Genomic DNA, 27,695 nt, shown 5'->3' on the forward strand with positions numbered 1-27,695 from the left:
CGGAAAATGTTCCTGAGACTATCTCTTTAATCACCAGAGTGAGTTGACCAACCACAGGGTGCTAGAAGCAACAATGACAATTGTTTTCTTTTGGCCCCAGGGATTGGAAACCTTCTGGTTTTAGTAGAACCTCAAACATTACATGATGCTTCTGGAGAGTTTGACCTATTCCATGATTGGCCTAGTCCAAAGACTAGGCACCCTACCCACTTCATAGTTAGAAACTTCTTTAGCCAGAATATTATTATTAAAGAGATTCCTTGGACTTAGATCTTGTTGACCTCTCCCCTGGTTAGGTTATGGTCTGATATCCAGCACCCTCACCACCTATCAGTTGTTCACAGCTCCTGCTATGGCCATAAGTCACAGATCCCCAAGCAACACTGCTCTGCGCACTACATGGTGGAAGAGAGTGTACTCGTCTTGGATAAGATGTAATGTTGTCGAATGACCACAAATCTGCTTCTTAGGTCTATTTTTATGGCTATTTTGAACTAAATGGCACCAGCGAGATAATGGAGTGCAACCTGGAGGTGTCAGGAAAACACGTGTGCACGTATAAGGACCCCTTCACAGGCAACATCTGGCAGTGTGTGCGACCACAGAAGCTTCCGTGTGACTCCTGGATCTTTCACTCGATGGGTGGATACCACAAAGTGACCAACCAGCTGGAGGACTCTCTACTGAATGGGTGAGTGAAGTCATCTACAAACTTGTATCAGCTTCATCCTGTCTGTGAGGTCCACAGAGCAGCTTTGAATTCACAGATTAAGTGACTTCAGCACATCTATGATTAGTGATGAGTGAACGTGCTCGCCACTACTCGGTACTCGCCCGAGTATCACTGTACTCAGTGTACTCGGCGAGCACCGAACATTTACGGGATTACTTGGCGGGATCTCGGGTCTCCGTCCAGCATTTTTGGTAGACTTTAGAGACCCAATCACGCAGCAGGGATTGTCTGCCAGGCTATGAAACACCGCAGCCATCTTTGAGGTTGTCGTGCAGTGATTGGCTGGCCGCATAGCATCATCAGGGGTATAAAAGACCAGACGCCGCCCTGCTCGGCGCATTCAGCTCCGGATTGAGAGAGTGTAGGGAGAGCGGCAGCCTTGATAGGGTCAGAATTGGGGATTTATTAGTTAGTGTGGGGTCTACCATCCTAAATACTCACATCCAGCTAAACTAACAGGCCTTCTAAGGACTAATTCCAGAGTATATAAGTTCCAGTGTTAGGCAGGGTAGTGTACGTCGCTGTATACACATCAGTGTAAGGCCTGCAGGCACTGTATGTGTGTATATAGAGCATTGCATACATCAAGAAGGTCCATTCCCTTCCTGTGTTCTGGTGCTGCTACCTGTGGGATATATTAGCCGTATACTACTAGCCCCAGGTGTAATTGGAATACAGGCCACACATTTTTGGTGTGGTATCTCTGTGCCAGCTCATATCTGTGCGTGCTAAAAGTTTGGCCAGTTTATGGCTTTTTTCTCTTTTTTGCCTGGCTGTCAGTTTTGGTTAAATACAGTAGTATTGAGGAAAAAACAAATACAGGACACACATTTGTCATAGTGGTTTCTCCGTGGCGGCTCATATCTGAGTGTGCTCAAAGTTTTGCCAGTTTACGGCAGTTTTCTTTTTTTGGCCTGGCTGTCACAGTTATTATATCCAGCAGTCTTTTGTATCCAAAAAATAAAAAAAATTAATACAGTCTGTTATCTAAGGCTGAGGCCTGGTTTGTCTGTGGTGTAAACATCTTTGCTTCGCAGGTGTACATTGCATAGTTCTGTCTGCTAGCCTTGTTCTACTCATTATTTTGTGTTTTCAAAAAATAACACAAAACCACAAAAAAAATTAATACAGTCTGTTATCTCAGGTTGTGGCCTGGTGTAACTGTGGTGGAAAAACCTTCGCTTTTCAGGCATACTTATCACATATAATTTTTCTCCAAATAAATCCTTTTGTAATGAGCTTTTCAAATATTTCAGGAGGCCATTTAAAATGGGCAAGGCAAGGTGCAAGGGACAGGGAAGTGGACGTGATGCTGATGGTGCATGCAGAGGACAAGGCCGCAGCCAAGCTGAAAGTGGCCCCCAGCAAAGACCCACATCTTCTCGCTCGACGTTCATGTCCCAGTTTCTAGGGGACCACACCACTATTGAAGCCAGAGCAGTGTGAAATAGTTGTTGGTTGGATAACGGATAATGCTTCCAGTCACTTAGCCACCACCATGTCTTCCACACGGTCAAGTCTGAGTAGCCGTCAGTGTGGACCGGATATACTCACCCTGATCCTCCTTCCTCCCACCATGCCGAGTGACCTGAGACAACTGATCACACACTCGGACAATCCGAAGAGCTGTTCAGTTTCCCTTTTGGAGATTCCTGCCTCTCGCCCGCTCCACTTGAAAGGCAAGATGATATTCCATGCAGCGATGCACAAATCTTTGAGCAGCCACGGTCACAAGAGGTGGACGATGATGAGACACAATTGCCGGAAAGTCAGGAGGAGGAGCAGGGTGCGTATGTGGAAGACGAGGATGGTGGCTGACATAGTGAATGACCCAACCTGACATGCAGGAGGACATGCAGAGCGAGGAAAGCAGCACACATGGGGAAGGAGGCATATCTGTCACGTTGTGACTGGCTCTGCGTGATGACCTACCGATCGGCCAGTCACAAGACCAACAAAGAAAAACAAGGGAACACCAGGTACACAATTACAACGGTGGGTCCTATGATAGGGATCGGGGAAGTGGACACCTCCTGCACTCTCCTAAGGAAGAGCCCTGACTCTCCTCACGTTCCCTATACAGGTTTTTTCAACCTGTCGCCGACCAGCATACCTCAGTCCCTCACTTGCCCTGCACCTATCCCTTACTAGGGAACTGGCAAGTGCGGACAATGGTCCTCATCGCTTCCAAATGACCAGTATTACAAACAAGGAGCTAAGTACCTGACCTCCTTTTATAGGAAGGAGGGGGTTGGTCACCACCTGCTGGCTAATTAACATGTAGTAACACCAGCGGCCACCGGGGGCAAAACCAGCACCAAAGCAACTACAGTTGTAGTAACCCCAGTGGCCACCGGGGGCAAAAGGAAAAAGGTTTCTATAAGAATCCAGACTCTGCCACAGATCCAAAAATAGATTGTGACAGTACCACTCCCTCAAAGAGGGGCCTCTGGACCCTCAACACCGCACCTCACCGGAAAACCACCTACAGTGAGGACGCCCAGATCCACCAGCGTTCACTTCAGCAACTACCTGACTCTCAGGTTTATGGCAAATGTGGGCAGATGGAAGTGGCAATGTGTGCTCCAGAGGCACCACAAACCTCCAGAGCACCTACCTGGGGAATGAGTTGTGTATGGGCATTATTGGGGGTATCTCCAGCTGGTAAGTCCCCGGGCTGGGGATGGCCGACACCCGATACAGCCCGATCACCTGAGAACTCCAGACCCCAGCAGCACACTTCCACTGGATGATTTTGGTGGACACCCATACTTACTCGTTCACACACAGGTCCGGACCTGAACGTTTATTGCCACACACATGTTTGCCGCAAGACGGTGAACTCTTCTAGGAACTGACAACAGAGGCATCCCCCTGTATCACCACACACACCCCCGCAATTCACAGAGGGAACCACCACCCTCCTCCTACGAGGACTCCACCTTTCCAGTTTGGCTAATGGCGAGGGTTGAGACTTGCCCCTACTCCCTGGCAGCATTTCTGCTGCCCTCACTGGAGTAGGAGGGGACGGCTGTAGAAAGACGGCAGAGACAGTAGCCCCCAGGCAGCAGCCTTCACACGACTGATTCCAGCTGACTATTTCCCTAGACCGCCAATCTATGACCGGGTTGTGTTTTTCTAACCAAGGGAGGCCTAAAACGATAGGTGATGGCATACCCTCCAAGACGCAGCATGACAGGGGCTCTTCATGAGTTCTTATACGCAGATATATATTTTCCACGACTTGAGTCAACCTCCTCTGGCTCAGTGGGGCAGAGTCAATGGCCTGGATGCTTAGGTGCTTGGCCAGCATCCTACACTTCAGGCCATGAGTTTGAACAAAGTGAGCGTCCACCAAATTGCCTTCCACTCCACTGTCCACAAACACCGGTATGCCCTCAGGTACCCCGCAAACCACCACTTCAGCTGATAAAGTACACTGAGAGGGCAAAATGGAGGAAATATACACTCCCTGGTCATCTCCCTCCATACGACCAGGGGAACGCGGCTTCTTAGGTTCAACCGAAGATTTGGCGCATGCTGGGCAGGCTCTTAAAAAATGGTCAATCTGCCCACAGAAAAAACATGCCCCCACACCACGGCAAGTCACATGCAACCCTCTTTTGAAATCAATTACTCCGATCTGCATGAGTTCCTCAGTCAGTACTGGTGCGTTCTCCTCCCTAGCAAGGACTACAGGGAGCACATTTGGTGTATGCCTCTCCCTGAGGCGTCTATCCACCCAGATGGCAAGGGACATGGCGGCCTCCAACGACCTGGGGGCGGCATACTGCACCAGAGTATCCTGCAACTTTGGAGATAGACCCTGCACAAAATTACTCCTAAGTGCAGGGTCATTCCACTGTGTGTCACTGGCCCACCTCCTAAATTCTGAGCAGTACTCCTCAGCAGGTCTGCCCCCCTGCTTGATCTTACGGAGTCAGGATTCCGCCAGGGAGACGCCATCAGGATCTCCATACACCAGTGCCAATGCCGCAAAAAATTCGTCCACTGATCATGGAGATGGTGAATCGACCGGCAGGGAGAAGGCCCAGGATTGGGGATCACCCTTAAGAAGGGACATAATGATTCCCACCCGTTGTTGCTCACTCCCTGAAGAACAAGGACGGAGCCTGAAGTATAACTTGCAGGCCTCCTGAAAACAAGAATTTATCTCTCCCTCCAGCAAACCTGTCAGGGAGAGATATTGTTACGGCAACCACCACCGCGCGCCCTGCTCCGGTCTCCACCGCGCACTCTGCCGCTTGCCTCCATACTCACCTGTCGGCTCCGCAGCATTCCTCCTCCCAGCGCCGGCGGCAGCGTCCTCCTCTGGCCAGTCCACGGCCTGTGACGTCAATGCGACTCCTGCGCATGCGTCCTAGGCCGCGGCCGGCTTTCCCTGGCTGACTCACTATTCCGGTGGTGCCCTGACCGGCTAGCACCGCCAGACAAATGGGAGCAGGTCCCTGCCTATATCAAGCCGCCCTCCCTTAGTGGAGGCGCCTGATCGTTAATGTTCCATTAGCACCCTGGGCCCCCTTGCATTAACCTCTCTGCCTTGTGCTCCCTTCAGCCTCCGTTCCTGTTGTACGTGCTCCAGCCTCCGTTCCTGTTGTCCGTGCTCCAGCCTCCGTTCCTGTTGTCCGTGCTCCAGTCTCTGTTCCTGTTGTCCGTGCTCCAGCCTCCGTTCTTGTAGTCCGTGCTCCAGCCTTCCTTCTGTGGTCCGTACTCCAGTCTCAGTCCCGCTGCTCGTGGTTCGTTCCAGCCGTCCTACTCCATTTCGCCTACCCGGGCCTAGCTCCCCAGCACGCTCCGAGCCGCCCCTCTTGGTTCCGGCTACCGCGGCATCCGAATCCCCGGACCTGCTCCTAACGGTCCCTGTATAGGGGTCGGGCCCACCTGGTTGCTCGTCCGGGGCCCCTCGGTACCGCGGTCCAGAGGGTCCACTCTGGACTTCCACCTTGCCTAGCGTGAAGGTAACAGTACGATCAGGCCATGGACCCCGCCGGTACCTCCGCTCCCACTCAAAAGGAGTTGCTTTTCCTTCGGGAGAACCAAGGGCGGATCATGTCCATAATGAAATCTATGGAGTCACGTCTGTCAGCTCTCCAGGCCGCTGATCCGGGGAATGCTGCCCAGCTGGCCAGTCTCCAGCAAGAGTTGGGTCAGCAGCGGGATGCTCAGTCCCATATCTTGTCGTACATGGCTTCCGTGGATAATCGTTTGGTGGCCCTCCAGTCCGCCGCTGCGGCCGCTGTCGCACCTCCTAGTCCTGCGCCGTTTCCTTCTCCCCGCCTAGCCAAACCCCCCCGATTCAGTGGGGATTCCAAGCAGTGTCGAGGGTTCTTGAACCAATGTAGCCTGCACTTTGAGCTTTTGCCTCATCAGTACCCCTCCGATAGGGCCAAGGTGGCCTTTGTCATATCCCATCTGGAGGGAGAGGCCCTGTCTTGGGTCAATCCTCTTTGGGAGAGGGATGATCCCATAGTGTTAAATATCCAGCTCTTCTTGGACACCTTTCGGAGGGTATTTGATGAGCCAGGCCGGGTAGCTTCCCTTACCGAGTCCCTTTTCAACCTGCACCAGGGCACCCTGACGGTCGGTCAGTATGCCATCCGGTTCCGCACAATGTCGTCGGAATTGGGGTGGAATAATGCGGCTTGGTGGGAGCCTTCTGGCGGGGCCTGTCGGGCAGGATAAAGGACGAATTGGCGGGTCGGGATACTCCCTTCACTCTCGAGGACCACATCTCCCTGGCTACCCGCATAGACCTCCGTTTTCAGGAACGCGCATGGGAGTCTGCTAGGGATAGGAGATCCCCCAGGCCAGCTCCGCCTTCTGATCGGTCCTTTACGCCACGACCAGCGAGTTCCGCTCACGCCCCTCTTCCCGAGCCCATGCAGGTAGACCGGGTATGGTTAGCTGAGACACGTCAGAGAGAGAGACGGGCGCAAGGTTTATGTCTCTATTGTGGAGGAGCCTCGCATTTTATCCATTCTTGCCCTGTGAGGACGGGAAACTCCTCCGCCTAGGCCAGGTAAGAGAGGCCTCCCTAGGTGAATACGATTCCTCTCAACCACTTACGTTATCTGTTCTTTTGCTTTCAGGGGAGAGGCGTGGGTCCGAGGTGGCCTACGTGGATTCGGGCTCGGCAGGCAACTTCATCCGGCGTGATGTGGTGGATAAATACCGGATTCCCTTGGTGGCCCTGAAGAATGCTCGTTGGATTGCCTCCGTGGATGGCAGACCACTACGGGAACCCATTTCCTTGGTCACAGAAGAGGTTGTCTTGCAAGTCGGTGCTCTCCATCGGGAGAGCGTGGCCTTCTACGTGTTAACCGATTTGTCTCACGCCATTTTGCTTGGTCTTCCATGGCTCCGGACTCATCAGCCGGTCCTCGACTGGTCGTCTGGGGAGGTGTTGCGCTGGGGTGATCGGTGTCTAGGTCGGTGTCTGAACTCTATTCGTCCTGTCGTCTCTGCACGCCCCCCTCCGGGACTCTCGGGGCTTCCGGCGGCCTATTGGTCCTATGCCGATGTCTTCGACAAGAAGGAGGCAGAGATACTTCCACCGCACCGCCCTTTCGATTGCCCAATCGAATTAATCTCCGGTTCCACTCCTCCCAGGGGTAGGATCTACCCGCTGTCTCCTGCAGAGACTACAGCTATGTCCGAATACGTCCAGGAGAACCTTGCCAATGGTTTCATTTGGAAGTCTTCCTCTCCGGCAGGAGCCGGTTTTTTCTTCGTCAAGAAGAAGGACGGTTCGCTGCATCCAGGCATCGACTATAGGGGCCTCAACAACATCACTGTCAAGAATCGGTACCCTCTTCCTCTCATCCTGGAGCTGTTTGACCGCCTCAGAGGGGCAAGGATCTTCTCCAAGCTGGACCTCAGAGGAGCTTACAACCTTATCCGTATCCGGGCCGGTGATGAATAGAAGACCGCCTTCAACACCCGTGACGGTCATTACGAGTACCTGGTGATGCCCTTTGGTCTATGCAACGCTCCGGCTGTGTTTCAAGAGTTTGTTAACGAGATTTTCCGAGACCTCTTGTACTCCAGTGTCATGGTATACTTGGATGACATCCTTGTCTTCTCGGATCTTCCGTCTCATAGGAGGACTGTCTGTCTGGTTCTGCAGCGTCTCCGGGAGAATCGTTTGTATGCCAAGATGGAGAAATGCCTGTTTGAACAGACTTCACTACCGTTTCTGGGTTATATCGTCTCCGACACCGGGTTGCAGATGGATCATGAGAAACTGTCTGCCATTCTCAAATGGCCCCGTCCCATCGGCACAAAGGCTATCCAGCGATTCCTCGGATTCGCCAACTATTACAGACAGTTTATCCCGCACTTCTCCTCACTCTCCAGGCCGATCTCTGCCCTTACCCGTAAGGGGGTCAGTTCTAAGTTCTGGCCATCGGAGGCTGAGGAGGCCTTCCACTCGCTTAAACAAGCTTTCTCTACGGCTCCAGTGTTGTCCCGTCCGGAGAGCAACAAACCCTTCGTGTTGGAAGTGGATGCATCCTCAACAGGCGCAGGGGCAGTTCTGTCCCAGAAAACCCCCTCTGGTTGCCTACGTCCCTGCGGGTTCTTTTCCAAGGCCTTCTCCGCTTCGGAGTGCAATTACTCGATTGGCGACCGGGAGCTCTTAGCCATCAAGTTGGCTCTGCAGGAGTGGCGCCATCTTCTGGAGGGTGCCGTCCACCCGTTTATTATTTACTCGGACCACAAGAACCTGGCTTACCTGCAGTCCGCCCAGCGACTTAACCCTCGACAGGCCAGGTGGTCCCTGTTTTTCGCTCGTTTCGACTTTGAGCTCCATTTCCGTCCCGGAGACAAAAACACCAAGGCCGATGCCCTGTCCCGAGTTTTCCAACCATCCGAGGCTAGGGAGGAACCATCTCACATCATCGAGCCTACGAAGATAATCACTGTGGCTCCGTTGAATTTGCTTTCTCCACCGCCAGGCAAGACGTTCGTGCCGGAGAGTCTCAAGGGTAAAGTCCTACAGTGGGGACATTCCTCCAAATTGGCTGGTCATGCCAGAATACAGAAGACCCTTGCTCTCGTGTCCCGGTACTATTGGTGGCCAACCCTCCACCGAGACGTAGCAGACTTTGTTGCCGCCTGTTCCTCCTGTGCCAGAAATAAAGTCCCACGTCGGTCTCCGTTTGGTCGGCTGCTCCCTTTACCGGTGCCTACATCTCCTTGGGAGAGCATCGCCATGGACTTCATCACCGACTTGCCCCGCTCCTCCAGCTGCACGGTGATCCTAGTGGTCGTGGACCGCTTTTCCAAGATGGCGCATTTTATTCCTCTGACCGGTCTTCCCTCTGCGCCCAAATTGGCCAAAGTCTTCGTCCATCACATTTTTAAGCTTCACGGCCTACCCTGTCGTATTGTGTCGGATCGTGGAGTTCAGTTTACGTCTAAATTTTGGAGAGCGCTATGCCGGCTTCTGGATATTTCCCTGGACTTCTCTTCAGCCTACCATCCACAGACCAATGGGCAAGTGGAGCGAACTAACCAGACGCTGATCGCATTCCTTCGTCACTTCTCCAAAGTTCACCAGGATGACTGGGTGGACCTACTTCCCTGGGCAGAGTTCGCTTACAACAATCATGCCGGAGAGGCCACTACTAAGTCTCCGTTCTTTGTGGTATTTGGCAAACATCCCAGCATGCCTCTCCCTGTAATCCCGGTTTCCGAGGTACCCGCAGCCAACGTCTTGTCCCAAGAATTTTCGGAGGTCTGGACAAACTCTGCCCTCAGAAGGGCCAGTGAACGGATGAAGAGACACGCAGACAAGAAGAGGTTGGACCCTCCACCATTTCGCATCGGAGATAAAGTCTGGCTCTCTTCCAGGTATATCCGGCTGAAATTACCTTCTTACAAGCTGGGTCCCCGGTACATTGGTCCTTTTGAGATTCTGAAACGTGTCAACGAAGTCGCCTACAAGCTGAGGTTGCCTGCTTCGCTCCGTATCCCGAACACCTTCCACCTCTCTCTCCTGAAACCTGTGGTGCTGAATCAGTTTCAACCCTCTCCTTGTCCTGTTCCCCGGCCGGTGGGTGCTGACGACACATTTGAGGTAAGGGACATTCTCGCCATGAAGAGGATTAGGGGTAGAACCTTTTTTCTTATTGACTGGAGAGGGTTTGGTTCTGAGGAGAGATCCTGGGAACCCCGGGAGAACATTAACGCTCCCCACATTCTTAGGAGATTTTTTGCCAATCGCAGTAAGGGGCGGCTTAAGGGGGGGGTACTGTTACGGCAACCACCACCGCACGCCCTGCTCCGGTCTCCACCGCGCACTCTGCCTCTTGCCTCCATACTCACCTGTCGGCTCCGCAGCATTCCTCCTCCCAGCGCCGGCGGCAGCGTCCTCCTCTGGCCGGTCCGCGGCCTGTGACGTCAATGCGACTCCTGCGCATGCGTCCTAGGCCGCGGCCGGCTCTCCCTGGCTGACTCACTATTCCGGCGGTGCCCTGACCGGCTAGCACCGCCGGACCAATGGGAGCAGGTCCCTGCCTATATCAGGCCACCCTCCCTTAGTGGAGGCGCCTGATCGTTAATGTTCCATTAGCACCCTGGGCCCCCTTGCGTTAACCTCTCTGCCTTGTGCTCCCTTCAGCCTCCGTTCCTGTTGTCCGTGCTCCAGCCTCCGTTCCTGTTGTCCGTGCTCCAGCCTCCGTTCCTGTTGTCCGTGCTCCAGCCTCCGTTCCTGTAGTCCGTGCTCCAGCCTTCCTTCTGTGGTCCGTACTCCAGTCTCAGTCCCGCTGCCCGTGGTTCGTTCCAGCCGTCCTACTCCAGTTCGCCTACCCGGGTCTAGCTCCCCAACACGCTCCGAGCCGCCCCTCTTGGTTCCGGCTACCGCGGCATCCGAATCCCCGGACCTGCTCCTAACGGTCCCTGTATAGGGGTCAGGCCCACCTGGTTGCTCGTCCGGGGCCCCTCGGTACCGCGGTCCAGAGGGTCCACTCTGGACTTCCACCTTGCCTAGCGTGAAGGTAACAGATATCTTGGGCTCTGGTTGAACCTGCACCTGAACCAAGCCCCCAAACCCCACCAACTGCTGCAGCTGCTGCACCACCTCACCATGCAGTACCCTAAGCTCATCAATGAGGGGTTGAAGCAGTTGGGCAAAGGCCTGTATTTGGGTCATGGCTTAGAAAAAATGGGTAGGTTGGTAATAATGTCACGGTGTGACTGGCCCTGCGTGACGACCCACCGATCGGTTAGTCAGAAGACCAACAAAGACAAACAAGGGAACACTGGGGACACAATTACAACGGTGGGCCCTATGATAGGGAATGGGGAAGTGGACACATCCTGCACTCTCCTAAGGAAGAGCCCTGACTCTCCTCATGTTCCCTATATAGGTTCTTTCAACCTGTCGCCGACCAGAATACCTCAGTCCCTCACTTGCTCTGCACCTATCCCTTACAAGGGAACTGGCAAGTGCGGACACTGGTCTTCACAGCTGTACTAATATACACCAGGGAAAACAACAGACAGGGAAAAGTAAACAACTTAGCAATCTCTGCTGCCAATGCTCCTGAGGCAGCAGAATACGGTGCCCGAACTCAGCTTTCAGCAGGATAACCACTGCTCCAGATCAGCTGCAAACAGCACAGCTCAAGATAGCTTCTCTCTTCAGCACGGTTGGCTTCCAAATGACCAGTATTACCAACAAGGAGCTAAGCACCTGACCTCCATTTATAGGAAGGAGGGGGTTGGTCGCCACCTGCTGGCTAATTAACATGTAGTAACACCAGCGACCACCAGGGGGGCAAAACCAGCACCAAATCAACTACAGTTGTAGTAACCCCAGCGGCCACGGCCACCGGGGGGGCAAAAGGAAAAAGGTTTCTATAAGAATCCAGACTCTGCCACGGATTCAAAAATAGATCATGACAATATCACCCCAACAGACAGGAAGAAGCAATGTGGTGGCTGCAGACAGAGGGCGTGCATCCGTTCCCCGTAACACCAACAGGACGGAAGTTGCCATTCCAACTGTTAGATCTTCCCAAGTCTGGTTATTTTTTAAAGACTCTGCCGATAACCCCAAACAGGCCATTTGCAGCACTTGCCAAGCCCACATCAGCAGGGGTAGCGAAACTACCAGCCTGACCACCACCAGCATGATTAGGCACATGGCAGCAAAGCACCTGACTTTGTGGGCCAAACCTCAGGCTCCAGGAACACTGTCTGAAGGTGACAACACTGCTTCTTCCACTGTTTTGCGTCCAAGCCAATCCCCAGTTCACCGTGCCTGTGACGATGCCTCGGGCCCTGCACCTGTTGTTGCCACAGTAAACCAGCACCATCATCAAGCCCATCCACATCCTTGTCCCAGCCAAGCCTTCAGTTATCTAAACCCCAGTCATTGGAACGCAAGCGGAAATACGCAGCCAATGCCCCACAGGCCGCAGTACTTAATTCGCACATTTCTCATCTGCTTGCGCTTGAAATGTTGCCTTTTAGGCTCGTTGAGACAGAAGCTTTCCACAACCTGATGGCAGCGGCCGTCCCAAGGTACTCGGTCACCAGTCGCCACTATTTCTCCCCTTGTGCCGTACCCGCATTACACCAGCATGTGTCCCACAACATTACCCGTGCCCTCAACAATGCTGTTACTGGGAAAGTCCACTTAACCACGTAGACAAGTGCCTGTGGGCAGAGACGGTCCATTTCACTGACGGCACAGTGGGTTAATATAGTGGAAGCTGGAACCCTGTTGGACCTTGTGGTGGAACACATCCTCCCCACGCCGAGGAATGCGTGCCCTACGTCAATCAGGGTTGCCCCCACAGTCTACAGCTCCTGCACCACCTCCTCCTCTTCTTCAGCCTCCATCTCTGAAATGAACACATCAGTTACAAGCTGGAAGCACTGCAGCACTGCCTCAGCCAGGCGGCAACAGGTTGTACTGAAGCTAATCTGCATAGGTGACAAACCGCACAATGCAGAAGAGTTGTAGACAGCACTGAAAGAGCAGTTAGATATTTGTCTGACACCACTGAACCTACAGCCTGGCATGGTCATGTTTTACAATGGCTGGAACCTGGTTGCGGCTCTGAGGCAAGGTGAGCTCACACACGTACCTTGCCTGGCCCATGTGCTTAAACTCGTAGATCAACGTTTTCTCAAAAGTTACCCTGAGCTGCTGGATCTGCTAGTGAAAGTACGCCATCTGTCTGCCCATTTTAGAGCGTCAGCTACAGCCGCCCTTGCCAGGCTTCAGCAGCATTTGCAGCTTCCAGCTCACCGACTGGTGTGTGATGTTCCCACGCGTTGTAACTCTACACTGCATATGTTGGAAAGGATTTGTGAGCAGAAGAGAGCAGTTGTTGACTACCAGCATCAACAAGGCAGTCGATATTCAGTTGCGACTCAACACATAAGACCTCAGGAGTGGACATGGATGTCAGACATACGTACCATCCTCCAGAACTTTGAGCACTGCACCAAGATGGTGAGCGGCGATGACGCCATAAATAGCGTCACCATCCCGCTTTATTTATTTGTTTGATTTCAGTATGATTTATCATTATGTCTCCTCATTCTCCACCACTAGATGACCAGGGTTAACATGTTCTGTGCTGCTACAGGCAGTCCAATTTTTGGCAAGGGTGTCTATGATGCACATAAAATATTTTGTCAAAATGTTCCCCCCATGGGGAAATGTTTGTCAGCCCATGCACTGCATGTATGGGCATTACAAGTCTAGGAGACCCGCTCCTTAACATTGGGCCTAGATTTTACTGAGGTCTTCATCAATGTCTCCTTATTTTCTGTCACAAGATCAACTGGGTTAATATGTTCTGTGCTGCTACAGGCAGTCCAATTTTTGGCAAGGGTGTCTATGATGCACATAAAATATTTTGTCAAAATGTTCCCCCCATGGGGAAATGTTTGTCAGCCCATGCACTGCATGTATGGGCATTACAAGTCTAGAAGACCTGCTCCTTAATATTGGGCCTAGATTTTACTGAGGTCTTCATCAATGTCTCCTCATTCTTCACCACTAGATCATCAGGGTTAACGGGTTCTGTACTGTTACAGCCAGTCCAATTATTGGCAAGGGTGTCTATGATGCCCATAACATATTTTTAACAATTTTACTTCCCCAGGGGGAATGTTTGTCAGCCCATGCACTTAGTGTATGGGCATTACAAGTATGAGACCCGCTCCTTTTTAATGGGACATTTTTGGTTAAGAGGCCCTCTTCCATGTTTCTTCCAAGGGGGGATTGGGGTTATTGGGGTGAATATGACTTGGTAGCAGGGCAGGCCTTGCAGTGAATCCATAAGAAAACAGAATGGGAGTACAAAATGTATAATGTGAAGTGGATTTTCCTGTGCCCATCCAGTATGTGGGTTCAAATGCTTATTGGGGTGTATATGACTTGGTAGCAGGGCAGGCCTTGCAGTCAATGCAACATTTTTTAGGGAAGCCCTCCTGGACATCTCATGAAAGGGGTATTAGCGTGTAATTCTTGGCAGCCCATCCACTCACAGCATAGGCTATAACAGTTTAGGAGACCCACTATTTAATAATGGCCCTTTAAGCAGATTAATGCTGCCTGAAGTCCCTGTAAAAATAGGCTCTGTGACTTTAAGAGTCCCTCCTTCATAAATGAAACACGATGTGTCTGCTTATGTGTCACACACCACATGGCCAACTAGGGTTGGTAAATGTTACAATGACATTTCCCAGTGAATACATTTGTTTTGGTTGAAAGCAATGATAAGTTGAAAAACGCTTCAAAAATGCAGCATCTGAACATAGCCCAAGTAGGGCAGGAACATTTTGGTCTGGGGTTATTTATTTTGCCTTATATACAAGTCATTAACCTGGAAAGGATGTACCTTAACATATTTCCCAGCAAAATCCGTTTTGGTTTCATTTTGGTATGTTTTTTGGTGCAGCGGTAAAAATGGCATGAAACTGTGATAACATTGTTTAAAGCTATGAACTAGGAGTCAGGAATGCTTCCAGGGGCGATCCCCATGATGTCCCCGTGTCATTTGAGCAGTGTTTCCATCATTTTCAGACGTTTTTAGACCTTAAAAGGACCCCCGGGGGGAATCGCAGCAAAAATGCTTGGGTCTCCCATAGACTTACATAGGGCTCGATGTTCTGTCCGAGTACCCGAGTATTCTAATTTGCTCGACCCAAGCAACGAGCACCCGAGCATTTTAGTGCTCGCCTATCACTTTCTGTGATGTCATGGCATCAAATCGGTGATGTGGTAGCAAATTATTGGCCTTAAAGAAGATGTACAATGAAGATCATTCAACTTGAACTCCGATGTTCCTGCTTTAGAGATCTAACATTTATCACCTATGTAAAACAAAGCAATCTGTGACATCATAGGTGAGTTATGTTATCGCAAACGGGATGTAATCAAACTAAAACAAAATTACGCGATTGACCAATATTTCACCAATTGGGGGAATAAAGGTGTTTCCAATTTTTCATAAAATCCATAATTGATTTCCATGATTTATAAATGCGCAATTAGAGGTTTCCATTGTAATTAAATCCATTCACCTTATTGTCCCTATTGCCTCCTTCCAGCTCAGTCACTGACAAAATTATCCCTGGCTCAGTGTCTCTGATCAATGTTACGACTGAAAGCAGCTCATTGGGTAAGATCCATGCAAGTTTATGTAAAGACAGTACAAAAGCTAAGGGAAAAGTTGCAGCTGCATCCCACTCCTCCCTCTATTTTCTAGTTTTCCCTAAATGGTCAGTCTACATAAGCAAGCAGTGCTTCCACTCCATCAAATAAAGCTGTACAATATTTCCTGCTTTGGTGCTTTTCCCTCTTTCCTTGCTGAATTTTATTCATCCTGAAAATCAGAGCCATATCTAGGGGTGCAGGATGACATTGTTTAGGGCACAGTCCCATTAATTGTGGGAGAAGGCATTGATCAGTAATAAGGACAATAGTAAAGCAGTAATTTACAAATTCACTAACCTAGATTCTCTGGAAAATAGGCATAAACCCCTTTACCACCTTAGAAAATAAAGAAGCCGGCACTATCCTCTCTACAACCCTAGAGCACCAGTTATGCAGATGTTAACCTCTCTATTACCCTTGACCACCATGGTAGCATGCATGAAGCCTTTCACTACTAAAGACCACCATGGAATCATACATAAAGCCCTGTTGTGAGTTCATTTTCCCCTTCACCATTGAGGTCTGATGAACTCCCTCTTCTGGTGAAGGAAGGTAGTGAGGCTGATTACCAAGCACCTGAGCTGGATGATGATGACTGGGTGACTGGGATTGCTGACTGGATATAAGGCAGCCGACGCCCTTCTGCCTTGCTGGTGATTTCCCCGAGGGATTCTAGGAGACCAGTCTGATTCCTGCTCCTCAAAAGCTAAGTTTTCTGCTCTGTTTTTTGCATTTGTGTTTTGGTTTTGTTTTGCCTTGCTTTTCTGGATTTCTGCCATTCCCTGCTGGGGTGAGCTGAATTCCTTTTTGCTCTGTCTTCAGAAAATACCTGAGTACTGATATAGTCTTTTTGAAGCCTAACGTCTTCAGGGCTTTTTTCCCTATCAGTCTGTTGGCTCTTGTTTTGATAGGGTTTTGGCGGATTGCAGACAGCAGCTTTTCTATCCTGTCCTATTTAGTTAGCTTTGGCCCCATCATTTGCTCAGCCTATCTTTCTATCTGTGTGAGTGTTTTTTCATCTTGCTTCACCATCATTATATGTTGGGGGCTGCCTATTGCTTTGGGGTCTGCTCTGGGGCAGTTTAGATTTCCCTTTCTGTCTTTAGGCTATTTAGTTCTCCGGCTGTGATCGAGGGGTCTAGGGCACCGTAGGAACCCCCCACGGCTACTGCTAGTTGTTGTTGTTAGGTTCAGGGGTCTGCAATCCGATAGCTGCCAACTTCTCTGGTTTTCTGGACTTAGCTAGTATTTCTGTTTTTGCCTCCTACGGTGACTCATTCATAACAAAGCCCTCCAATACCACAGTCCACTAAGGAAGCATGCATGAAGTCCTTACTACAACAGTCCTATAAGGAAACATGCACAAAGTCCTCCACTACCACAGTCTCCTAAGGAAGCATGCATGATGCTCTCCACTACCACGGACCAGCATGGAAACATGTATGAAGCTCTCTACTACCACAGTCCACAAAGCAAGCATGCATGACGTCCCAATATCTCAGTCTGCTAAGGAAACTTACATAAAGTCCTCCTCTACCATAGACTACCAAGGAAACATGCATGAAGCCCACCTTAGACCAGAAAAGAAGCAGGCACTATATTCTCCACCACCCTTGAGCACCAGTTAGCATGAATACAGTCCATTAAAGAAGTATGCATAAAGTCCTCCACTACCATCGATCACAGAAGAAACGAGCATGAGGCCCTCCACTATGGTAGGCCACTGAGGAAACATGCATTAAGCCATCCACTACCATAGACCACCAAAGAATCAAACATGAAGCCCTCCACTACCATAGACTACCGAAGAAGCAGACATGAAGCCCTTCACTAACATAGATTACAGAAGAAGCAGACATGAAGCCCTCCATTACCATAGATTACCGAAAAAGAAGACATGAAGCCCTCCACTACCGTAGACCACTATGGAAAGCAAACATGAATTCCTCCACTACTGGAAACCATTGTTGAAGCAGACATGAATCATGCCTCTACCGCAGACCACTAAGGAAGTAGACACATAGCCCTCCTCTAACACAGGCCACGAGAATGCAAATATGTGTTCATCTACTCTAAAAGAACACTATGGAAGCAGACGTGTAGCCTTTTAATACTGTGGGTCACTTAGGAAGCAGACATGCATCCCTACACTACTGTGAAACATTGTAAAAATGTTGCTTATTTTATGGCATTTACAGTGCCATGTAAAAGTTTGGGCACCCCTGGTCAAAATTGCTGTTATTGTGAACAGTTGAGCAAGTTGAAGATGAAATGATCTCTAAAAGGCCTAAAATTAAAGATAACACATTTCTTTTGTATTTTAGGCAAAAAAATTGTAATTATTTTACATTTTAAAAATTACAAAAAGGAAAATGGACTGATGCAAACTTTTGGGCAGCCGTGGAGATTTGTGTGCTCAGAAAACTTTGACCAAGGTTTCAGAGCCTAATTAGACTGTTCTTTTAAGCAGCTGTCTAGCACTCTGAAAATAAAAATGGTGGAGGCCCACAAAGGAGGAGAAGGCTATAAGAAGATAGCAACGCGAATTATAATTAAGAAATGGTAGTTATCAGGAACAATTGAGGTCAAGATAAGGTCTTGGAGACCTAGCAAAATTTCACTGAGAGCTGCTCATAGGATTGCTATAGAGGCAAATTTAGCAAACTCTGGCGTTGTACATTGTTCTACTGTTCAGAGACACCTGCACAAATATGGCCTTCATAAAAGAGTCATCAGAAGGAAACCTCTTCTGCATCTTCACCATAAAATTCAGCATCAGAAGTCTGCAAAAGAACATCTAAACAAGCCTGGTGCATTTTTAAATAAGTTCTGTGGAGTGATGAGGTTAAAATAGAACTCTTTGGTCACAATGATCAAAGGTATGTGGGGAGAAAAAAGGGCACAAAATGTCAGAAAAATAACGCATCGACAACCATTAAGCATGGGGGTGGGTTATCCATGTTTTGGAATTGTGTTGCAGCCAATGGCACGGGGAACATTTCACGGGTAGAGGGAAGAATAGATTCAATAAAATTTTAACAAATTCTTGATGCAAATATAACTTCATCTGTAAAAAAAAGCTGAAGTTGAAAAGAGGATGGCTTCTACAAATGGGTAGTGATCCTAAACACATGTCAAAATCCACAATAGACGACCACAATAGGTGCAATCTGAAGGTTTTACAATGGCCCTCACAGTCCCCTGATCTGAACTTCATTGAAAATTTGTGGCTAGACCTCAAAATAGCAGATGATGCAAGATGCCACAGGAATCTCACAGAACTGGAGGAATTCTCCAAGAAAGAATGGATGAGAATCCCTCAAACAAGAATTGAAAGACTCTTGTCAGGCTACAAAAAGCATTTACAAACTGTCATACTTTCAAAGGGGGTGCTACTAGGTGCTAACCATGCAGGGTGCCTAAACTTTTGCATCAGCCTATTTCCCTTTTTGTGATTTTTAAAATGTAAAAGATTAAAATATGTATTTTTTTGCCTTAAATGCAAGAGAAGTTTCATTTTCAACTTCCTTAACTGTTCACAATAACAGAAACTTTGACAACGGGTGCCCAAAGCCCAAACTTTTACATGCTACTGTACAGTACTTGCATACATCCCAATATAGATAGACATTGGTTTGGAGTACTCTGTGTAGAAGATGCAACAGTCCATTCATCAAACCATCCAATTGTTTTGTAGGACTTACCTCCAACCTCTCTCTTTGCCGACGTGGTCAACACTCTCCGCAGCCCTCTGGGTTCTATTACGCTGATAAGTGGACATCACTTTCTTGCTTGGGCCGTCATTTTCCTCAGCCCACAGATGCTCTCACCTGCTTGAAAGGAAAAGACATCTACATGGTGGGAGACTCAACTCTACGTCAGTGGTTTGAATATCTTGAGAGATTTATTCCAAGTAAGATCACTTTCTGTGTTCCTCAGGCTTAATTTAGTTTCTGATCTAGGGGGTCCATTTTTCAGATATAACGTATAAGATATGGGTAAATGATTCAGATTTATACCAACCCAATTTTTTTTTTTCAGCAAACCCAGATGATTTCACAGGGTAGAGCAAAATATTTTGCGGCCTTACGCCAGACAATAGTAAAGAGCTACAGGATCAGATTAGGGTTCAAGATGGGTGGGCAAGGTTAGTCTTGTGCAGAACTTTTACAGTTGCCAGTTATTTGGGACGCTGTATGCTCACTTGTACACTTTCTGCTCTACCAGATGGTTTTGTGTGTGGCGACACAACATTTTATAGGAGTTGTCAGCTAACAAAGTACATTTTCATCAATAGATCTTAGAATAAAATTAAGTTCCACAATTGGATGTGTTCAAAAAACGTTCCTGTGCTTAGGTAATCTTATAAATATGCCCCTGCTATGTACTATGTAATGGCTGTGTCTGACCATGCAGAGCTGCTCCAGTTCATGAATAGGCATATAACACAACTCCGGCCCAGGGGATGAAAAATTAGTGATTATACAGATGATATAACAGCTGATTGTAGATTTTGCTTTCTGTGAGGTAAAACATTTCCTTGTCTGTTGTATCACGAGAGAGAGTGTTTCTATTGTGTCCCAGTCCCCTGAGCTCATCATAACTCAACTCAGTGATGTAGGAGCTCTGGCTGCAGCTGCCAATATACTCATATGTCACTGATTTTATTTGTGATAAGGACTGGAGATGCGGCAGAAATACACCTGTGATAAAACAGGCAGGGAAATGCATTTCCTCATAGAAAGAATCAGCTGTGAGTCCATGCTGTTAGAGAGCTGTTACGCTGAGTCATGTCTCATGGACAAGTCATGAGTCAGGGAAGTCAAGGTGTTAAGCCAGTAGGGTACAGAGGAGTAAGAGAAAGGCAGAGTCAGGTCACAGTTTTGGGTCAGAATTCCAAGGAGGTAACGGATCATGACAAAGGGGCTATGCAGATGGATGGTCAGTAGCAAATCCAAGGTCGGGCATCAAAGATCAAAATATAAAGATTAGAGAGCAAAACACACACCACTTGAGGTCTGGTAATGTTCTCATCGTTGCCAGACAGCTAAATAGCCAGAAATTCACCCAGAGTGGGCGACACCTGGAGGAAATCCCACAGGCATGGACAGATTGGACAGCTGAGCTTTCAGTTACAATCTTAACAGCCCAGCATGGCCCTGATCCGATAAGGCAACTAAGTTGTCACTCACAGTATCTTTAGGTAACTGTGAGTGGTGGAATTGTGACAATACCCCCCTTTTAGGGGGAGGGCACCAGACAAGTAGGTTCCCAGGAAATCTGGAATAGAAGGCCCTGACCAGTTGATTGGCCTTCAAGCTTCGAGCTGGAACCTAGTATCTGTCTCCTGGTCCGTATCCCTTCCAATGGATGAAGTTCTGGAGGGAATTTTGGACTTTTGAACCTCCCTCAGATTTCCCAAATTTCTGTATGGCGACCTCCACCGCAGGATATTTAGAACTTATCCTAGAATATTCACCAAAATGGGGATGAAAACCCCAACTTGACATGCTCCAGGAGAGTATAATGAGCACCCTGCTGCTCACTGCATCTCTCACGGATTGTGCGGACCATCCATAATGCTTGGGTCATGTTCTCCATCAAAGAACAAGGGAATTTTGAAGAACCAGAGCGTCCTTTAGAGTCTCTTAAAGACCTTTGTAGAGCCAGCTCATGAGAGCTGTGTAATGCGACAGAACTGCAGTGGACCATTGGCAGAACTCAGTGCAGTAATCCTCAGCCCCCTGTTCCTGTTTGGTTCATCATACAGGGTGGGCCATTTATAAGGTTAGACCTGGGTGGGCCATTTATATGGATATACCTAAATTAAATGGGAATGGTTGGTGATATCAACTTCCTGTTTGTGGCACATTAGCATATGGGAGGGGGAAAACTTTTCAAGATGGGTGGTGACCATGGCGGCCATTTTGAAGTCGGCCCACCCAAGTGTATCCATATAAATGGTCCACCCAGGTGTATCCATATAAATGGCCCACCTTGTAGATTAAACCTAATGCGTCAAAAAAAGTGTCAACTGAAGCCTGTTCTGGGGCTTGTGGGCACAAAGAAAATGCCCAGGTTTGAGGGTCTGCTCACAGTTGGGACATGATTAATCCCACCCTCTGGAACTCTTCCTCTGAAGACCAAGGTCTCAGGTTAAAAAATTGCCAAAACTGTTGGCACCCTTAAAGTATTTCTCCCAGAAAAATATTGCTATTACGCATGTTTTGTTATACACGTTTATTTTTTAGAACCCCAAAAGAAAGAAACTAGAGTGAAAAAAGCCCAAAGTTTAAATTCTTATCAAAAATTCATTATTTATTAGACAAAATAGCACATACATAAATATCATTAGTCTAAATGAGAGTACATTCATGGTGAGGGACACACTAGCAAGGGTAAACAGGCTGTGCAAGGAGCGCCAGAGCAACAGACAATATAACAGATTAGAAGGGAAAAGCTAACGCATAAAAATACATAATCTTATACCAAGTGGTAAAGTTCTCCAATGTGAACTTCTGTCCAGCAGGACCTATGCAGATAGCAAATCCCAGGAAGGTCTACATGCTTTAAAAGCAGCGCCCAGTTACTTCATAAGGTGCATTAATTAGTGCAGTTGCTAAGGCAGATTCTTACCCATGTGGGAGCCTGGTAACCTCACTCCTGCTGGACACAAGTTCACATTGGAGAACTTTACCACTTGGTATAAGATTGTGTTTTTATGCGTTAGCTTTTCCCTTCTAATCTGTTATATTGTCTGTTGCTCTGGCGTTCCTGGCACAGCCTGTTTACCCTTGCTAGTGTGTCCCTCACCATGAATGTACTCTCATTTAGACTAATGATATTTATGTATGTGCTATTATGTCTAATAAATAATGAATTTTTGATAAGAATTTAAACTTTGGGCTTTTTTGACTCTAGTTTCTTTCTTTTGGGGTTCTATTTAATGGAGAGTCGCCCTTAACTGATTTTGTGATTATTCAGTGATCATAATTAGGTGTGATATTTCGTGTTGTACGTTTATTTTTTTGTTTGTATTGGAGCAACAGAAAAAAACTAAGAAAAAAAGGCAGATTGGACATAATTTCACACATAATTCCGAAAAATGGCAGGACAAAATTCTTGGCTCCTTCAACTTAATATTTGGTTGCACAAATCAATCACTTAGTATAACAATCAGCAAACTTCTTATTATACCTCTAAACTGGAATTTTGGACCAATCTTCTTTTGCAAACTGTCTCTCATATTGAAGGGTGCTGTCATGGTGTTACGGCGACAGAGGAGCCAGAAGACAGCAGCAAAGACAGGTGTCATTTCCCAACAGCAATTTTAAGATCTCTCCACAGGTGTTCAATAGGATTTATATCCAGGCTTATTGCTGTCCAGCACTTTGTTTCCATCCATCTCAGTGACTTCTTGAAGTATGTTTGGAGTCATTGTCCTGCTGGAAGATCCATGACCTAGGATGCAAATCCGGCTTTCTGACACTGCGCACTTGCGACCCAAAATCCTTTGGTAATCTTCAGATTTTATGATCCTTGCACATAGTCAAAGCACACAGAAACAGCAAAACGACCCCAAAACATCTTTGAATCTCCATCATATTTGATTGTAGGTACTGTGTTCTTTTCTTTGTTGTCCTCATTTTCGGTAAACAATAGAATGATGTTTATCAAAAAGTTCTAACTTGGTTTCATCTGTCCACAAGACACGTTCCCAGAAGGATTTTGACTTACTCATGTATATTTTGGAAAACTGCAGTCTAGCTTTTTTATATCTCTGTGTTAGCAGTGGGATCCTCCTAGGTCTCCTGCCATAGTGTTTCATTTCATTCAAATGTCGATGGATAATTTGCGATGACACTGATGAACTCTGAGCCTGCAGGACAGCTTGAATTTTTTTGGAACTGGATTGGGGCTGCATATTCACCATTTAGATTATCCTGCGTTGCAAACTTTCAGCAATTTTTCTCTGCCGTCCACATCCAGGGAGATTAGCTACAGTGCCTTGGATTGTAAACTTCTTGATTATTTTGCACACAGTGGACAAAGGAATACGAAATTCTCTGCAAATGGATTTATGAGTCCCCAGTGGTTGATACCTTTTAAAGGTTAGCTGAAATGATGGTAACAAATTTCAAGCTTTCGAGACTACTCAGGTCTCTTCATCAGGCAAAGACTAATACAACATCTGAAGAGTCACATATTTATACATAAAACAGCACAGAAATAACGGCAATAGATAAGACAATTGATGTCATGCAGAATTATCATTATGGGAAAGGGATAAACATAAATATTGGAACAGTTCATAGATAAGGAATGTGAAAGTTTTATTGTCCTCTGATGGGGGTCTGGTTCTGTGTTGTGTGATGCCCCCAGAAGGTCTGAGGAGCAAATTCCTTAACTGATGTAAAAAGACATAAATCCATGCGGTATCAACCACTGAGGACTCTCAATTCTAAATATTTTTCTATCTACTGGCTAACACGGTACAAGGACATATATCTTTCCTGTATGCAAATGGATTTGTAACTTTGAGATTGTTGCTATTGTTCAGCAATTTAGGTTCTCAAATCCTCAGACAGTTTTCTTCTTTGCTTTTTGTTCTCCATGCTTAGTGTGGCACACGCAGACACACAATGCAAAGATTGAGTCAACTTATCCCTTTTTATCTGGTTCAGGGTGTGATTTTCATATTGCCCACACCTGTACTTGCCACAGGTGAGTTTGAAAAAGCATTAAGTTGTTTACCCACAAATTTGGAAAAGTTCCAACACGTTTGTCTAGCCCTATTTTGGGGTTTTGTTTCAAAATATGTCCAATTTGCTTTTTTTCTTTGATTTTTTTGATTTTTTTTTCTGTTGTTCCAATACACGACTAACTGATAAAAAACCCTATTAAAATATAACTTTTATTAAGTACAAAAATAACAAAATAAAATTGCATAGATATCCCCTATTATAAAGGGGACATCTGTGCAATTTTATATTGTTATTTTTGTACTTAATAAATGTTATATTTTAATAGGGTTTTTTTCAGTTAGTCGGTTATAGGCAACACTTATTCACATTATACTTGTAAGTTTGTTCCAATACACACAAAAGAAGTAAACATGTGTATAGCAAAACATGTGGAATAATTTTCTGGGAGAAATACTTCATTTTCAAGAACCATTTCAAAGGTGCCAACACTTAGGGCAGTTGTAATTTATCGCTGAGTAAATCTTCATGGAAAAGCCGGGAGTCAAGAAAGTCAAGGAGTTCAAGGTTATAAGCCAGGAGGGTAGGTCACAAACAGAGGGGTGAGACAAAGACATAGTCAGGTATAGTCTCAGGTTAGAATTCCAAAAAGGTAGGGGATCAAGACAAAGGGGCTAGGCAAATGGATGGTCAAAGGCAAATCCAATATCAGAATATAAGAACTTAGAGCAAACACACACTCTTAAGCTAAGCTACAACTGGCAATATTCTAATAATTGCCAGACAGCTAAATAGACAGGTAATCACCCAGAAAGGGTGACACCTGGAGGAAATCCCACGGGCACAGCCAGATTGGACAACTGATTTTCCATTCATTGTACTGACAGCTCAGCACTCCCCTGCCTGAGATTGCGCGACTGAGCTGTCAGTCCCAATGCTGACCATTCATCACGCCTTTGATCCTATAAGGTGGTTGAGCTGTCACTCACAGCGTCCTTAGGACACGATGAGTGGTGGAATTGTGCCCATCTTTTGTTTCTTTCCCTTGCCAGGAGATGTGGCAAATGCAGACCATTTCCCTACACAGTCAGACACAGTGATTACACAGTAGATAGCAGGGGTACATTTATAAGATTATGTCAGCACAGGAACATTTTTAACACAAAATGTTGAACTTATTTTGATCCAAAGAACTATTGATTAAAATGTACTTTGTTCATGGGACAATCACTTTACATTTTCTAAATACTGTATATTGTAAATTACTTTGTACATTTCCACATGCATTTCCATAATCTGAATGTTGGAGATCATATATAAAAGGACAACTGTAGTAGACACATGTGAGAAGTAATACAAGTAATTTCCTATTTTAGGTCTCAAGAAGATAGACCTACATGTTCAATACTCAAAGTCACCTCTCTTAGCAGTAGATGCTGATGCTGGCCTGGTCATCAGATATAGGTCCCATGGACTGCCCTTACAGAGCTTGAAGACGTTAGTTTCTAACCTTCAATATGAAGCAGCTCACTTGGCCGGGATCGATGGTGGCCCTCACACCGTTGTAGTGATGACTCTTTGCGCCCATTTTGCATCTTTTCCAGTGAGGATTTACTTAGAAAGATTGGAAAAAGTCCAACAGGCAGTTGCGTCTTTGCTTTTTCGGAGCCCTGAGACGACTGTGATAATTAAATCCGCTAATACTGGTTTTAAAAATTTATATGTCAGTGAATGGTTAACTCTTCAACTTGACATTTTATTGAGGGCGGCCTTCAATGGAATGGGGGTGATAATTCTGGATGTCTGGGACATGACATCCTGCCACTATCTTCCTGATGACATCCACCCAGGACCCCCAGTCATCAAGAACGAGGTGGACCTCATGTTGTCTCACATATGTCCAAAATGATGAGATGTCCTTTGAATTTTACATACTGTATTTTTACAATAAATTCCAGTTTCTGGTCTGGATATCTACTGCTGCTTCTGTAAAACCAATTATGAATTCCAACATTTAGCACTACACTAGTTTGCAGCTGTATAAAGTTTTTGTATTTGTCTGCAAAGGAAAACCCATGATGACAAAGGAAAATAACTTTTCATCCGAGCACACCTCACCCAGCTGAGATGAAGAGAGAAAGAGCTGAGGTCTATGATGTCCTTGTGCTCACTCCTGGCTGATAACCTCTAGATCAAGGGTGGGAAATTAACTTTCCCAAGGGGTCAAGTGAAAAACTGCTGTGGAAGCCTTAACTAGTAGGCTGAATTATTAGGCTTCCTTCACACATCCGGCTTTGTGTCTCCGGCGCCTTGCAGCGAAAAGCCGTAGGGGCGGATCCGGGATGTGCCGGAGACACCGGATGCCTGTGTGGCCAGATACGGTGGCACCCATATTTAAAAGAGCAGCGCGAGACTCAGAGTCTCCGCGCATGCGCTCTGAGAAAAACCGGTCCGGCGCTGTCAAAAAACGTTGCAGCGAACGTTTTTTGCAGATGCCGGGTGGCTACTTTTTGCCATATCCGGCAAAAACCGGATGCGCCGCATACCCATCCGGCACGGTGCGGCGACAATACAACTCTATGGGACAAAACCGGATCCGGTTGTTCCAAATTTCGCCGCATCGTGCCGGATTCAAAAAGCCGGATGTGTGAAAGCAGCCTTAGTTGTAGTCACAACAACAATGCTGCAGTTGGTAAGCAAACACCGGAACAGCGTGGAGAAGCTTCGCTGGAGCAGAGGAAGGTGAGTAACTGCTCTATTTGTTATTTTCATGCGGCACAAATTCATTGTATGGAAAAATAATATTTGTGGAAAACCCTTTTAAAGGAGTTGTCCACTGCTAGAGAACCCCTATAAATGCCTCAAGATAGCTGAATAGTTTTTTACAGCCTCTAAAGACCTTTGCTAGGTTAAAATAATATCAGATGTTAATTACTCTTTCCTCCCTGAGTCCAGTGCTGCTGCTCAGATTTCTTTTGACTGGCTGCAGCAGTGACAACATGACTACGTATGCAGCCATACACTGAGCGCAGCAGCCGTGTCAATACTGACACTGGAATTTTCAGGGCATCCTTGGGAACCTGATGGACTGCAATGGCAACCAGAGTACTAATAAAGGTCTACAATTCACTGCTACCCGTCAGCCAAACACTGACAGGATGTTAAATATTAATCGGTTGTTAATTTAAATTATCACACTACAACTCCGTTCTGTACTGAACACATTGCCTTCCGCTGACACTACATATGTTATTTCTGTAAGTTTAGCTCATGGTAAATGTCAACCCCATATATATATAGAGACCACGTGCTCTTAAAGACGTATATAATGGCCTGCAGGAAGGAGGGGGGCTCTCTTCTTCACTACCATGAGACACACTCGAGGGAACATCTTTCCCAGACACTATGTTGAATGAACAGCTGGTATGTAACTTAATCACCACGTGTGACTTCAAGAGAAGCTTATGACAGAGACAGAGGTCTTTTCCATTCAGAATTCCAAGAAAGAAGGATACAAGCTTTGTTATGAACAAATGGACAATATCTTTATAACTCA

General features: G+C 47.0%; 1 protein-coding gene across 1 annotated transcript; it reads left to right on the top strand.

Annotated features, from left to right (window-relative positions):
• Positions 1 to 562: 562 nt before the first annotated feature.
• Positions 563 to 27,695, top strand: LOC141054334 (NXPE family member 3-like). Its single transcript, XM_073551648.1, has 3 exons — positions 563 to 691; positions 19,135 to 19,350; positions 25,516 to 27,695. The coding sequence occupies exons 1-3, from the start codon at positions 688 to 690 to the stop codon at positions 26,046 to 26,048; spliced, it is 753 nt and encodes a 250-aa protein (XP_073407749.1). The 5' UTR covers positions 563 to 687; the 3' UTR covers positions 26,049 to 27,695.

The sequence above is a fragment of the Dendrobates tinctorius genome, unplaced genomic scaffold (assembly GCF_039654945.1).
Source record: "Dendrobates tinctorius isolate UK_male_01 unplaced genomic scaffold, ASM3965494v1 ptg000178l, whole genome shotgun sequence".
Classification (NCBI taxonomy): Eukaryota; Metazoa; Chordata; class Amphibia; order Anura; family Dendrobatidae; genus Dendrobates; species Dendrobates tinctorius.